Source organism: Cervus elaphus, chromosome 26, assembly GCF_910594005.1.
Source record: "Cervus elaphus chromosome 26, mCerEla1.1, whole genome shotgun sequence".
Taxonomy (NCBI): Eukaryota; Metazoa; Chordata; class Mammalia; order Artiodactyla; family Cervidae; genus Cervus; species Cervus elaphus.
In genome coordinates this window covers 13,053,171-13,066,749 of record NC_057840.1, presented here as the reverse complement: position 1 = coordinate 13,066,749, position 13,579 = coordinate 13,053,171, and the positions used below count along the sequence as shown (strand labels likewise).

At 40.4% G+C, this 13,579-nt stretch overlaps 1 protein-coding gene across 2 annotated transcripts in view; it reads left to right on the top strand.

Moving 5' to 3' along the window:
- LOC122684216 (cytochrome b5 reductase 4) overlaps positions 1-13,579 on the top strand; it is a 106,070-nt gene that overhangs the window by 52,293 nt on the left and 40,198 nt on the right. The window contains exons 5-8 of one of the 2 annotated variants that reach the window (XM_043888213.1): positions 3,716-3,745; positions 6,586-6,646; positions 10,798-10,855; positions 12,683-12,776. In XM_043888213.1, coding sequence (XP_043744148.1) covers positions 3,716-3,745; positions 6,586-6,646; positions 10,798-10,855; positions 12,683-12,776 — 243 coding nt within the window. The remainder of the gene's footprint in view (positions 1-3,715; positions 3,746-6,585; positions 6,647-10,797; positions 10,856-12,682; positions 12,777-13,579) is intronic. The other variant, XM_043888214.1, reaches the window with a different exon arrangement.

The window sequence follows — 13,579 nt, the reverse complement described above, 5'->3', positions numbered from 1 at the left end:
CTTGTCCTTCACTGTCTCCTGGAGTTTTCTCAGGCTTACGTCCATTGAGTCAATGATACCATCCAACCATCTCATTCTGTGTCACCACCTTCTCCTCCTGCCTTCAGTCTTTGCCACAGCATCAGGGTCTTTTTTAATGAGTCAGCTTTTCGCATCAGGTGGCCAAAACGTTGGAGCTTCGGCTTCAGCATCAGTCCTTTCAATGAATATTCAGGGTTGATTTCCTTTAAATTGACTGGTTTGATCTCCTTGCTGTCCAAGGGACTCTCAAGAGTCTCCATCATATGGTACCTATGCTATGGTACCGTAGCACCATCATATGGTAATACTGTTTTTAGATTTTTGAGGAACCCCTATACTGTTTTCCATACTAGTGACTGTACCAAACAGTCACCAACAGTGAATGTAAACACCAACTGTTTATATTCCCACCAACAGTGTAGGAGGTTCCCTTTTCTCCACATCCTTTCCAGCATTTATTTGTAATGATGGTCATTCTGTAAAATATTTTCTAATGGCATAGCTCATGTCAGAAATGTGCATATGTGTGTGTGCATGCACACACTTGTGCTTGCTCAGTCCTGTCTGACTCTTTGTGACCCATAAACTGTATCCCGCCAGGCTCCTCTGTCCTTGAAATTGTTCAAGCAAGAATACTGGAGTGGGTTGCCATTTCCTTCCCCAGGGAATCTTCCCAACCCAGGGATCGAACCCAGATCTCTTGTATCTCCTGTTTTGGCAGGCAGATTCTTTACCACCTGGGTGTTTCTGCTTAATTTCTCATAGGTTTACCATGATTTCTAATATTAATGCTTTATGTTGTGAGTTTTCATGCCTGTTTTCTCAAGCAGCTACTGACTATAAAGCGCTTAGAGCCATAAATCAGGAGAATACATTTGAGGTGGAAGAGGGATTCTGTTCTAACAACCTCAGTTTAAAAGTTCAGATACTGAAGCTTGTAGGTATATATACCTTCCTTAACTAATAATAGTTACTTAATTGGAAAAGTTCACCCTTGAAAGAAATCCTGGGTCCTTCTTTTTGTAAGGTAGAGATCACCTCACTAAAGTTATCCTCTTTTGAATAATTTCTTTTCCTTTGGTATACACCAGTGGTTCTTGGGTTTTGATTTTTCTCCCTGCCAGACATTTGACAGTGTCTAGAGACACTAGAGGCTTCCCAGGTGACTCAGTGGTAAAGAATCTGCCTGCGAATCCCAGAGCCGCGAGAGATGTCGGTTCGCTCTTTGGATTGGGAAGAGCCCTTGAAGGAGGAAATGGCAACCCACTCCAGTGTTCTTGCCTGGAGAATTCCATGGTCAGAGGAGCCTAGCGGGCTACAGTCCACGGGTTCTCAAAGAGTTGGACATGACTGAGTGACTTTCATTTTCCAGAAAGCAGAGGCTCTTATCAGAGTAATGCACTCTGACCAATGTTATCAGTTCAGTTCAGTTCAGTCGCTCAGTCATGTCCGACTCTTTGCAACCCCATGAATCGCAGCACGCCAGGCCTCCCTGTCCATCACCAACTCCCGGAGTTTACTCAAACTCAAGTCCATCGAGTCGGTGATGCCATCCAGCCATCTCATCCTCTGTCGTCCCCTTCTTCTCCTGCCCCCAATCTCTCCCAGGATCAGGGTCTTTTCCAGTGAGTCAACTCTTCGCATGAGGTGGCCAAAGTACTGGAGTTTCAGCTTCAGCATCAGTCCTTCCAATGAACACCCAGGACTGATCTCCTTTAGGATGGACTGGTTGGATCTCCGTGCAGTCCAAGGGACTCTCAAGAGTCTTCTCCAACACCACAGTTCAAAAGCATCAATTCTTCGGCACTCAGCTTTCTTCACAGTCCAACTCTCACATCCATACGTGACCACTGTTATAAGAAGATGCAAATTTTCTTGGCCATGGAGCCAACCAAATAGTAGAATTAGTCAACAAAACAGAATGTTAAGTTTTTTGTTAAAGAGGAAAGTATCTCGTGCCTAAAATGACTCAGTTGTGAATATGCTTCATAGTAAAGAATAGTCTCTTATTTCTGTGACTCAGTTTTCCAAAAGAATTGCAAAGATAAGACTTGTAGAGTTTTAAAGGTTTTTTAGATCATTTAAGTAGGTGTTCTCTTCTTGCTGGTACCTTTTATATTAAAGAAAAAAAAAAGCTTAGAAAAAAGCAGTTAATTTAGCAGGATCTGACAGGTTCAAATCTATTCACATCAGATGGGAAGTAAACATAGATGATTTTTTTTTCCCCTAGAAACAAATTACTTGGGAGAAGTGTTTAAAATCTGTGAGCCTCTTAGATAAAAGCAAATTATTTTACATGATCGATGAGATTCATTGAACTGCCAAATATGTTGTGCACTGAAAATAGACTTAATTTACTTTGTTATGGTGAGTTTGTATTTGTTCTAAGATAAAACCAATGATCACAAGTACAGTAGCAAAGACAGATGAAATTGGATGGAGGTCAGTTGCCAAGCCAGACCGTCAGTGATCCCTTGTAAACTAATGACTAGATTTTTATCTAGAAGTTGAGAAACAAAACTCATTTTGAGACATAATTTAAAAGGTCTTTAGGTCTTGTGTCTTTTGAGAAAGTATTAACTCTCTCAATGGCATGTTAAGAAAAATGGTGTTAAGTTCAGGGGATATAAAGTTTAACCTCAGCTTTACTGCTAAAGAGCCATGGGTTTCATTCAAGTCCTGACCTCTATTTTCAACCTTCAGTGAGGAGAATGGATGATAATTTGGTGTGTGTTATTAACATCCCTTTCAGCTCTGAACTTATTTCAGTAAAATGGGAAAAATAAATTAAAAGAATGGTTATCTGACCTCCTTAATCATAGTTATTTTATGACATGTGAGTGACAAGGGGTAGTAATTTTGTGAGATCTCTAGTTGATTGAAAATTAGAATATAAAAAATTTTGAAAACTTTGATGTACATATTTTGGTTTCTTTTTCTACAAAACAAGGTGATGTCGTGTTAACAAGTAATGTGTATCAATTCAGTTTACTTCTTGAATATTTTTGTTAGCTTGGCATTCTTTATTTTTAATAGAACTCTGGCAACTTGCTGAGGGTTTTATTTTGACATATGGTTATAAAACTTGTGGTGATCAAGGTATGATATAGATTTGTGGGCTGGTTGCCATCCTGAAAGATAACACCCATTAAACTTTTTCTGGCTTATAACCCTGATGGTTGATCGTACTGATATACAAGTGAAAATCTTAACATATTTCAGCACTTAAATTTGAATAATCATTTTAAGTGCTCACCTGGTTAAGAGAGAAAGGTAGTAAGGTGTCTTTCTTTGGGTTAATATGTATGTTTCTGATATAAAGTGAAATTAATAAATTTTGGATAGTTTTGAGTAATTTAGATAATGACAATCTGGAGAAAACTCTGCTCTTTGTGTGCTTTCTAAAGAAATTCACCAAGATATTAGGGGGGAAAAAATCCAGAAAAGGAGGGGAAAGCCCAGTGAATTCTGAGACAAACATCTGCAGAAATGACTTGGCAGTCCTCAGACATGAAATGACTTACTTAAAAGATAGGCCATCTGTTTATCAGCCTTATTTCTCTCCTCAGGGCTTTTCTTAAAGAAAGCCCTTCTAGAAGAGGGCTGTTATCCTTATGTCAATAATATAAACTGATATTCTCTGATGTTACACTTTTCTTACCTAACTTTTTTATTTTCCTAAACTGCTGTACAGACTATCATGAGGAAAAGAAAGTCTTAAATGGTAAGTCGTATACATTTATAGTAAAAAACTGAATCATATTCACATGATTGTATACAAAGTTGCCTTACATAATTATTTAGGGTATTTAGATATTTTTATGCAAAAGATGTGCTTACTTGCCTAAGCTTAGAGGATTTGACAGGACTCTGTAGATCCCTTACTGAAGCCATGACTCCGTCTATAGTCCTTTCTATGGCATCTCTGAGCTTGTGTTCATCTGTCCTCAGCTGGAATACAGTAAGTCCCCTGTATACGAACAAGTTGTTCCGAGAGTGCCTTCATAAGTCCAGTTTGTTCATAAGTCCAACAAAGTTAGCCTAGGTACCCACCTAGTACAATAGGCTATATAGTAGTGTAGTGTAACAGATTTATAATACTTTCCACACAAATAATACGTAAAGAAGACAAAAAATAAAGAAAACATTTTTAGGCTTATAGTACCTTGAAAAGTACAGCGGTACCAGTTGCATCACTGCTGCTTTTGCGCTTGCTTCCCAGTATCCTGGGCTTGAAATAAAGATACTCCGTGCCCAGCTTCCCAGCTGGTACTAGCGGTAAAGAACCCAGCTGCCAGCGCAGAAGGCGGAAGAGACACAGGTTCAATCCCTTGGTGGAGATCGCCTGGAGGAGGGCGTGGCGACCCACTCCAGTATTCTGGCCTGGAGCACCTCATGGGCAGAGGAGGCTGGAAAGCTATAGTCCAGGGGGTCGCAGAGTCGGACACGACTGGAGCGGCTCAGCAGACGTGCCGTCTATACAGAAGTGCACAGCACCGGACACAGAGGCGCAGCGCTTGTGGAGGACGCTCGCGGGCGGCAGCGTGCCCCACACACACCGGCTGAGTGACGTGCCTGGGCCGTGCGCGCGCGTGCGCAGCTTTGAGAGCTCCAGGCTTGAAGGGTCTTGTGTAGGGGACTTCACTACACTTGCGCTGACTGGGAGCTGCCCCTCCGACGCCAGGCTGAGGACACCTCTCCCTCGGGCACAGGGCTCTCCTCCAGATACTGAGTCGCCCATTAATCCCCTCTTCTCTGGGCTTGGCAGCTCTCCTCAGCCATTCACTGTGATTTGGAATCATGACTGACACTACCCCTAACCCCTCAGAAATTTTGGTGTGAGGCTTTCAAAACTGCCTGGGGCTACTCTGACTGAACTGTAATACTAATATATGTTTTAAAAGGCATTTTTTTTCCTTTCTGTTTTGGACAAGAAAGTTACAGAAATTCAGCAACAAGCTGGATTGCCAGATGAATGACCTCTTCTCTTTCAAGTAGAGGAAACAGTCTTCTTATAGACTGATGTATGCAGCGTGTGATGTGCCGCCTGAAGCTGTTTGTCTGACGGGGTCACCGCAGTGAAGGAGGGACTCTTCCTGGATTTCGGCTCATGCTTTGCTCTTCCATAATGCTAGGCAAACAGCCTTTCCTTAAAGGCTAATTACTGATTGTCTGGGTATTTTCTTTCCCACCACATTGCTTTCCTTTGGATGCATAGCATTTAACATCTCAGTTAACAGTGGCCTTAAAAATGTTCTGTTACATTGTCCAGTGGTCTGGCCAGCATAGTTACCTCTTTTATATGACTGTGTATGCCTCAGGTATTTGGCTTATATGAGTGTCTGTGGTTAAGTCTGCATGTTCACAGACGGCATCTGCCTGCCTTCCGTGTCATCATTTAAACTTCATTTAAAACACTGAAGCCAGCATTCCTCCAGAGACCTAATTTCTTCAAATTGACATAAGTCCATCAATTCGCTCGTGTTTTAGCAGAAGATTCTCTGGATAAGAAGAATCTTGAAAACCTCTAGACTACCATGTCTCCTAGGTGCCTCCCAACACTGACTTTATATAATTACCATGACTTCTAATTGAGAATTCTAAGACTTGCCAAAGCCTAAATTTTTTTTTTTTCCTGCACAAAGAGTACACTCCTATTATGGAAGAAAAATAGTTAATGTTTACAGAATCTCTGAAGCTCTTCCCTGTTCTCAGAGTTTTCAAAAACAAGTCAAAAACCAGAGCCTTGGTGACCATTTAAAATGTGATGAGACACACCCACAAGAAAGTCTAAAATGAAAAAAGACAGAACCACATGTCAGCAAGGCAGTGAAGCAGCCAGGCATCCAAACCCTTATGGTAAAAATTGTAAGTTAGTGTGACCTTTTTGGAAAACTGTTTAGCAGTATTTACTAAAGCTAAACATACTCATGTCCTGTATACCTACCAGATATGTAGATGGATGTTCTTTAAGAATGAGTGTGTACGTGTACCAAGAATATTAATAACGGCACTATACATAATATCCAAAAACTGCCCAAATATCCATCAACAGTAGAATGAATAGATTCTAGTATATGGTGGTATATGGTATATTCAGAGAGTGTAATAATACTCAGTAGTAAAACAGAACAAACTACTAATGCATTCAGCAGCATGGATAACATCTCAGAAAACTCCAGACCTGACTCATTGCTTACTGTTAATCATGCTAATTTGACATTAACTGTAACATCTATGGAACTGTCCCAAAAACCCAGACCAAAAGAGAGCATGTTTTATGATTCCACTTTTTTATAAAGGCCAAATGCAGGCAAAAACTAATTATGATGTTAGAAGTCAGAATAGTGATTATCTTGGGGCAGGGGTAGTGAATGGGAGGGCACAGGGAGGATGATGGTTACAAGGGTATATTTTACAGATGAAAATTCATTGAGTAGTATATTTATGACTTGTCTCCTTTTATGATATTTCAATAAGAAGTTTACTGGAGAGATGGGGTGAAAGAAAGAAAAATGCTGCATAGATGAACTGTAGTTATTTTGTTTATTTTTCTTTGTGAAGGCATGCTTCCTCAGAGCCAAGTGACAGATACACTTGCCAAAGAAGGTCCTAGTTCTCCAAGGTATGCTTTTTAATTTTACTTTCTGTAAAGCTTAATCAGTTCTACACCAAAATGTGCACATTAAAAAAAAGGCTCTAAGTTTGATTTATTGCTTATTATATTAGTCATGCTTTTTTGACACAAGAACTGCACTGCCTCATTTATCAGGCATTGTTGAAAAATGAGCTGTTCCTTAAATACAAATTTTTAGCATAACTGAAGTTTAACCCATTTTAAATACCACAACTTAAAAAAACAACTATTTAAAACTATTTTTTTCTGATTATCACGTATATATTCATGGTAGCAAACTTGGGAACATGGGGAAATACAAAAGAAAGTGATAAAAGTTGGTCCCATCAACCCTAGATATATACTCTTAATATTTGGTTTATTCTATCCACTTTGATTCATGTAGTACCTATTTCCATATTATTCTGACAGTATCAGTATTACAGTATATTCTGTGATCAATTTTGTATGTCATGAAATATTCTGCAAAGGCATTTTTTGGTCTGTATTCCATCATATGATGGAAATTGATCAAGTATCCATAATTTATTCAACTGCAGTATGCTTCCCTAGTGACTCAGTGGTCAGGAATCCTTCTGCTAATGCAGGAGATGCAGGTTCAACCCCTGGGTCAGGAAGATCCTCTAGAGAAGGAAATGGCAACTCACTCCAATATTCTTGCCTGGGAAATCCCATGGACAGAGGAGGAGCCATGCAGGCTACAGTCCATGGGGTTGCAAAAGAGTCAGACACAACTTAGCAACTAAACAAGAGCATTGTTTTGTATGTCTAGTTTGTTTTATCAGTTTCTTAATGAAAATTCTTAGAAATGTATTGCACTATCTTAGTAAATTAAGCAATCCATGTATAATTTTGTTAATGATATTTCACATGCCCTAGGGTTATGGGCGTTATTTGTCGTTTTTCTCTTACCACCTTTCCCCACAAGGTGAGTCTGTAACAGTAGCATTCTGCTATACTTGTTATATCTGTTAAGTTATTTCACATACAATTTTAAGTTAAGGGCCTCGGGGTATCTCTTGTAAGATTCACACTCGGGGCCTGTGTACAGATAATAAGAACAAAAACTGAATCAATTTGATCAGAAGTTTTACAAAATATGATGTAGCTTTTCCTTAAATTTTTGCTATTGACTGTTAAACACCCATGGTGAGTTAATTTCGTCAGTTATATATTTGTGACAGGGAAGGGTCAAGGTAATAAGCATGTAGATTTTGTCATTTTCCTTCAGATAACATGTTGTGTTATTGCTCTGATACAAGGCATTTTAGATGTGTAACCTTTATAAAAAGTGTCTTGTCAAGGAGGTGGTTTGTTTTTATCCAAGTTGGTATACCTGTAGTGTATGTCCATGTATTTGCTGGTATACAGGAAGTATTGTTGTTCAGTTACTAAGTTGTGTCTGACTTCTTGCAGCCCCATGGAGTACAGCAAGCCAGGCTTCCCTGTCCTTCACCATCTCCCAGAGTTTGCTCAAACTCATGGTCATTGAGTCAATGATGCCATCCATTCATCTTATCCTCTGTCGCCCCTTTCTCCTCATGCCCTCAGTCTTTCCCAGCATCAGGGTCTTTTCCAACAAGTCGACTCGTCCCATCAGGTGGCCAAAGTATTGGAGCTTCAGCATCAGTCCTTGTATTGAATACTCAGAGTTGATTTCCTTTAGAATTGACTTGTTTGATCTCCTTGCAGTCCAACGGATTCTCAAGAGTCTTCTCTAGCACCACAGTTCAAAAGCATCAATTCTTTGGCATTCAGCCATTTTTATTGTCCAGCTCTCAGATCTGTACATGACTGTTGGAAAAACCACAGCTTTGACTATACAGACCTTTGTCAGCAAAGTGATGTCTCTGCTTTGTAATATGCTGTCTAGGTTTATCATAGCTTTCCTTCCAATGAGCAAATGTGTTTTAATTTCATGGTTGCAGTCACCATATGTAGTGATTTTGGAGACCAAGAAAATAAAATCTTCCACTTTTTCCCCTTCTATTTGCCATGAAGTGATGGGACCAGATGCCACAATCTTCATTTTGTTAATGTTGAATTTTAAGCCAGCTTTTTTCACTCTCCTTTTTCACCCTCATCAAGAGGCTCTTTAGTTCCTCTTTGATTTCTATGATTAGAGTAGTATCATCTGCATGTCTGAGGTTATTGATATTACTGCCAGCAATCTTGATTCCAGTTTGTGATTCATCCAACTTGGCATTTTGCATGGTATTCTGCATATAAGTTAAATAAGCAGGGTGACAGTATACAGACTTGACATACTCCTTTCCCAATTTTTGAACCAGTCTGTTTGCCATGTCCAGTTCTAACTGTTGCTTCTTGACTTCTTGACCTGTATACAGATTTCTCAGGAGACAGGTAAGTTAGTCTAGTATTCCCATCTCTTTAAGAATTTTCCACAGTTTGTTGTGATCCACACAGTCAAAGGCTTTAACATAGTCAATGACGAGAAGTAGATGCTTTTCTGGAATTCCCTTGCTTTCTCTAATGGATGTTGGCAGTTTTGATCTCTGATTCTTCTGCCTGTTGTAAATTCAGTTTCTACATCAGGAAGTTCTTGGTTCACATACTGCTGAAGCCTAGCTTGAAGGATCTTGAGCATTACCTTGCTAGCATGTGAAATGAGTGCACTTTTATGGTTGTTTGAACGTTCCTTGGCATTGCCTTTCTTTGGTATTGGAATGAAAACTGACCTTTTCCAGTCCTGTGGCCACTGCTGAGTATTCCAAATTTGCTGATGAATTGAGCTGACTTTAACAGCATCATCTTTTAGGATTTGAAATAGCTCAGCTCGAATTCCATCACCTCCACTAGCTTTGTTGGTGTAATGCTTCCTAAGGCCCTCTTGACTTCACACTCCAGGATGTGTGGAGTCTCTAGGTGAGAGATCACACCATCATCGTTATTTGGATTGCTGTGATATTTTTTGTACAGTTCTTCTGTGTTTTATTACCACCTCTTCTTAATCTCTTCTGTTTCTCTTAGGTCCTTGCCATTTCTGTCATTTCATTGTGTCCATTGTTGAATGAAATGTTCCCTTGATATCTCCAGTTTTCGTGGAGAGATTTCTGTTCTTTTCCGTTCTATTGTTTACCTCTTTTCTTTGCATTGTTCACTTAAGAAGGCTTTTTTTTTCCTCTCCTTATGCAGAGTTTTGGAACTCTGCATTCAGTTGGGTATATCTTTCCTTTTTCCTTTGCCTTTGACTTCTCTTCTTTCGTCAGCTCTTTGTAAAGCCTCCATAGACAACCAGTTTGCCTTCTTGCATTTCTTTTTCTTTGGAGGGGTTTTGATCAACACCTGCTGTACAATGTTACAAACCTCTGTCCATAGTTTTTCAGGCACCCTGTGTACCAGATCTAATCCCTTGAATCTCTTTGTCACTTCCACTGTAAAATCATAAGAGTTTTGATTTAGGTCATATCTGAATGGCCTTGTGTTTTTCCCTATTTTCTTCAATTTAAGCCTGAACTTTGCAGTGAAGAGCTCATGATCTGAGCCACAGTCAGCTCCAGGTCTTATTTCTGCTGATAATAAAGAGCTTCTCCATCTTTGGCTGCAAAGAATATAATCAATCTGATTTCGGCATTGACCATCTGGTGATGTCTGTGTGTGGAGTCGTCTCTTGTGTTGTTGGAAGAGGGTGTTTGCTGTGACCAGTGCGTTCTCTTGACAAAACTCTGTTAGCCTTTGCTCTGCTTCATTTTGTACTTCAAGGCCAAACTTGCCTGTTACTCCAGGTATCTCTTGACTTCCTACTTTTGCATTCCAATCCCCTATGATGAAAAGGACATCTGTTTTTGGTGTTAATTCTAGAAGGTCTTGTAGGTCTTCATAGAATTTGTTAAGTTCAGCTTCTTTGGCATTAGTGGTTGGGGCATAAACATGGAAGTATAGGCATTTTAAATTGAGAAATAATTGTGAGTTATTTCATCTCACACTACTGATTATTTAGTGAAAAAGTTTCCTGCAAAAAATATATTTCTTACTGTAGGTTTTAAAATACATGTTTTAAATCATCTATTGTGTCATATTGTATGTTTTTTTGATTGTATATATTTTAAAATTATATCTTTAATGGTTAATTTATGTTAATGCATATAACTATTCATTCTTTTTTGAATATTTTACAGCTATGACTGGTTCCAAACAGACTCTTTAGTCACCATCGTCATATATACTAAACAGAAGGTAAACATGTTTTTTTAACATCAGAAAAAAATAATAAGCTACTTGCAGGCACATTTCTGAGCACTCATCTTGTGTTAACTTACAGCAGTTCTATGAGATAGACCCTTTCATTACCCCTGTTTTACGGGTGCGGAAACAGAGAGTAGATAATTTAACAGAGTCACACAGTAAACGGCAGATCCAACATTGTGATTCCAGGGAGGCTGGCTCCATAGTATATGCTCCTAACAAACAAGCCATAGCATCTCAGGAAAAAAACAGGAAGTAGTGGGTTGGCCAAGAAGTTCGATCCTATTTTTCCATAACATCGTACAAAAACCCGAAGAAACCCTTCAGCCAATCCATTATTTTATATGCTCTTCTGTGATTTTGTTTGTTTTTGTGCATGGATAACAGCAGTGAGTTACCCTTGGACTGCAAGGAGATCAAACCAGTCAATTCTAAAGGAGATCAGTCCTGAATATTCATGGAAAGGACTGATGTTGAAGCTGAAACTCCAGTGCTTTGACCATCTGATGCGAAGAACTGACTCATTGGAAAAGACCCTGATGCTGGGAAAGATTGACGGCAGGAGGAGAAGGGGACGACAGAGGAAGAGATGACTGGATGGCATCACTGGCTCGATGGACATGAGTTTGAGCAAGCTCCGGGAGTTGATGATGGGACAGGGAAGCCTGGCGTGCTGCAGTCCATGGGGTCACAAAGAGTCGGACACGAGTGAACAAATGAACTGAACTGAACTGAACAGCATGAGAGTCCCAGTTTAACTTCACCTTATGGACTGATTCTCTGCACATGTATTGGAATTCAAGAGACAGGAGAGAGTATTGCTGTATCTTAGTATGCTTAAGCTACTAACCAGCTTTAGATGTCCTCTGGAAACTAAAATTAGGGAATTAACTCATTCATTAAGTATTTATTGAACACTGCTTCATTATGGACACTGCTGTAGAATTCAGAAATCTACAGGTGGGCCAGATTCATAGAGACTGAGATCTCACCAGGCTTATAGTCCAGCCTGGGAAATCAGATGAATAAGCGGGCAACGTACACCATCTCCAGGCACATCCTCCAGCAGCCTGCAGGGTCTCCACACTTGAGGAACCATAGAGATTTAGAGACAAGTTCTGGCAGCAAGGGATTCCCGAGAATTCATGCTACTTGTGTCGTGGCAGAGCTGCATCTGAGTGAGTGGGTTCCTCCTCCTCCTGAAGTAGGAGTTGATGATCCTGCCGGAGTGGCCAGCCTCCGCCTGAAAGAGCCAGGATGTCCAGAGGCACCACTTGTCCCGCCTCCTGCTCCCTCCTCACCACGCAGTCTAGAACCAAGGGGGCAGGGCCTAGGGAGCCTGGGGTCCATCTCTCCCGTTGGCGACACCAGTGAGGCACAGGGGGTGGATGACTGAGGGTAAGGGGGCTTACTGTGTGGAAAGGTGTGTTCCTTGTGTAAATGACAGGCACAAGAATAACTTGCATCAAAGCTATGTAGAAACTAGAGACATCTGAAAAGTTGTTAGTGAATTGTTTTTTGGGTTTTTTTTGATAAGCTGAGCTTAAGAAGTTGTGTTAAGACAGTCCCTTTTGCTTAGAGTTTACAGATGAATGGGTAAGGTAGACATTAAGCATAGACAAATATGTAGTTAAAATTATGATGTATGCTTTGAAGGAGAAGAACGAGGTTGTATGAGAGAGCAAAAAACAGGAGTAATGTGGATTTAGCTTGTGGGCTCTGTAAATAATTACCATGTGAACTTCCACTGATCGGCTTAAATGTATAGTGATAGAGTTTAGAAAGAAGTTTACTTTCTCTTTTCGATTTCTGTTTAAGGATATCAATTTAGATTCAGTAATAGTTGATCATCGGGATGATTCCTTTAGAGCCGAGACAGTCATCAAGGATTATTCATACCTTGTACATGTTGGTAAGTAACTTATTCTATATTCATAGAAACAACTTTTGTTTACTTACAGTCGTAGCTGGTTGTAGAGTCTTGATAACTATAATATTTTATCTGCTACTGTCATTTTGGTTTGTCATTTTACAGATTTATTTATTTACTTACTTATTTTTAGCTATGCTGGTCTTTGTTCCTATGTGGACTTTCTCCCTAGTTGCAGCGAGTGGGGTCTACTCTCTAGTTGCCGTGCATGGGCTTCTTCTTGTGGTGTCTTCTCTTGTTGTGGAGCACAGATTCCAGGGCATGCAGGTGTTAGTAGTGGTGGCACATGGGCTCCGTATTTACAGCTCCCGGGCTCTGGGACACAGGCTCAGTAGTTGTGGCACCCGGGCCCAGCTGCTCCATGGCCTGTGGGACCTTCCCGGACTAGGATTGAACCTGTGTCTCCTGCATTGGCAGGTCTTCATCACCGAGCCACCAGGGAAGCCTGCTTTGTCATTTTTTGATCAGTTTTGGTCTTGTTTTCCTTTTTTCCATTGTTTCTTTATACTAGTGAAAGGGCTAGCAAATGGCAGTATGACCTCACTTTTTCCAAATTTACACGGTTAGATTAGATGTGATCGAAATCAGTCATATGAAATGCTTGCTGGCCCGGCTTTGTAAGACCGTATTACTTAATACCTGCAAGCACATCTGCAGAGGCCTGCCTGTCACGTGCTTCTGCTGAGTGGGCGTCACCAGGCGCTGTCCCATGGGCCTTGCTTGCCGGCTGCCATGGGAAGTCAGCGGCTACGTCACGGTAGCCTGGGCCGCAAGGCTGTACTGTA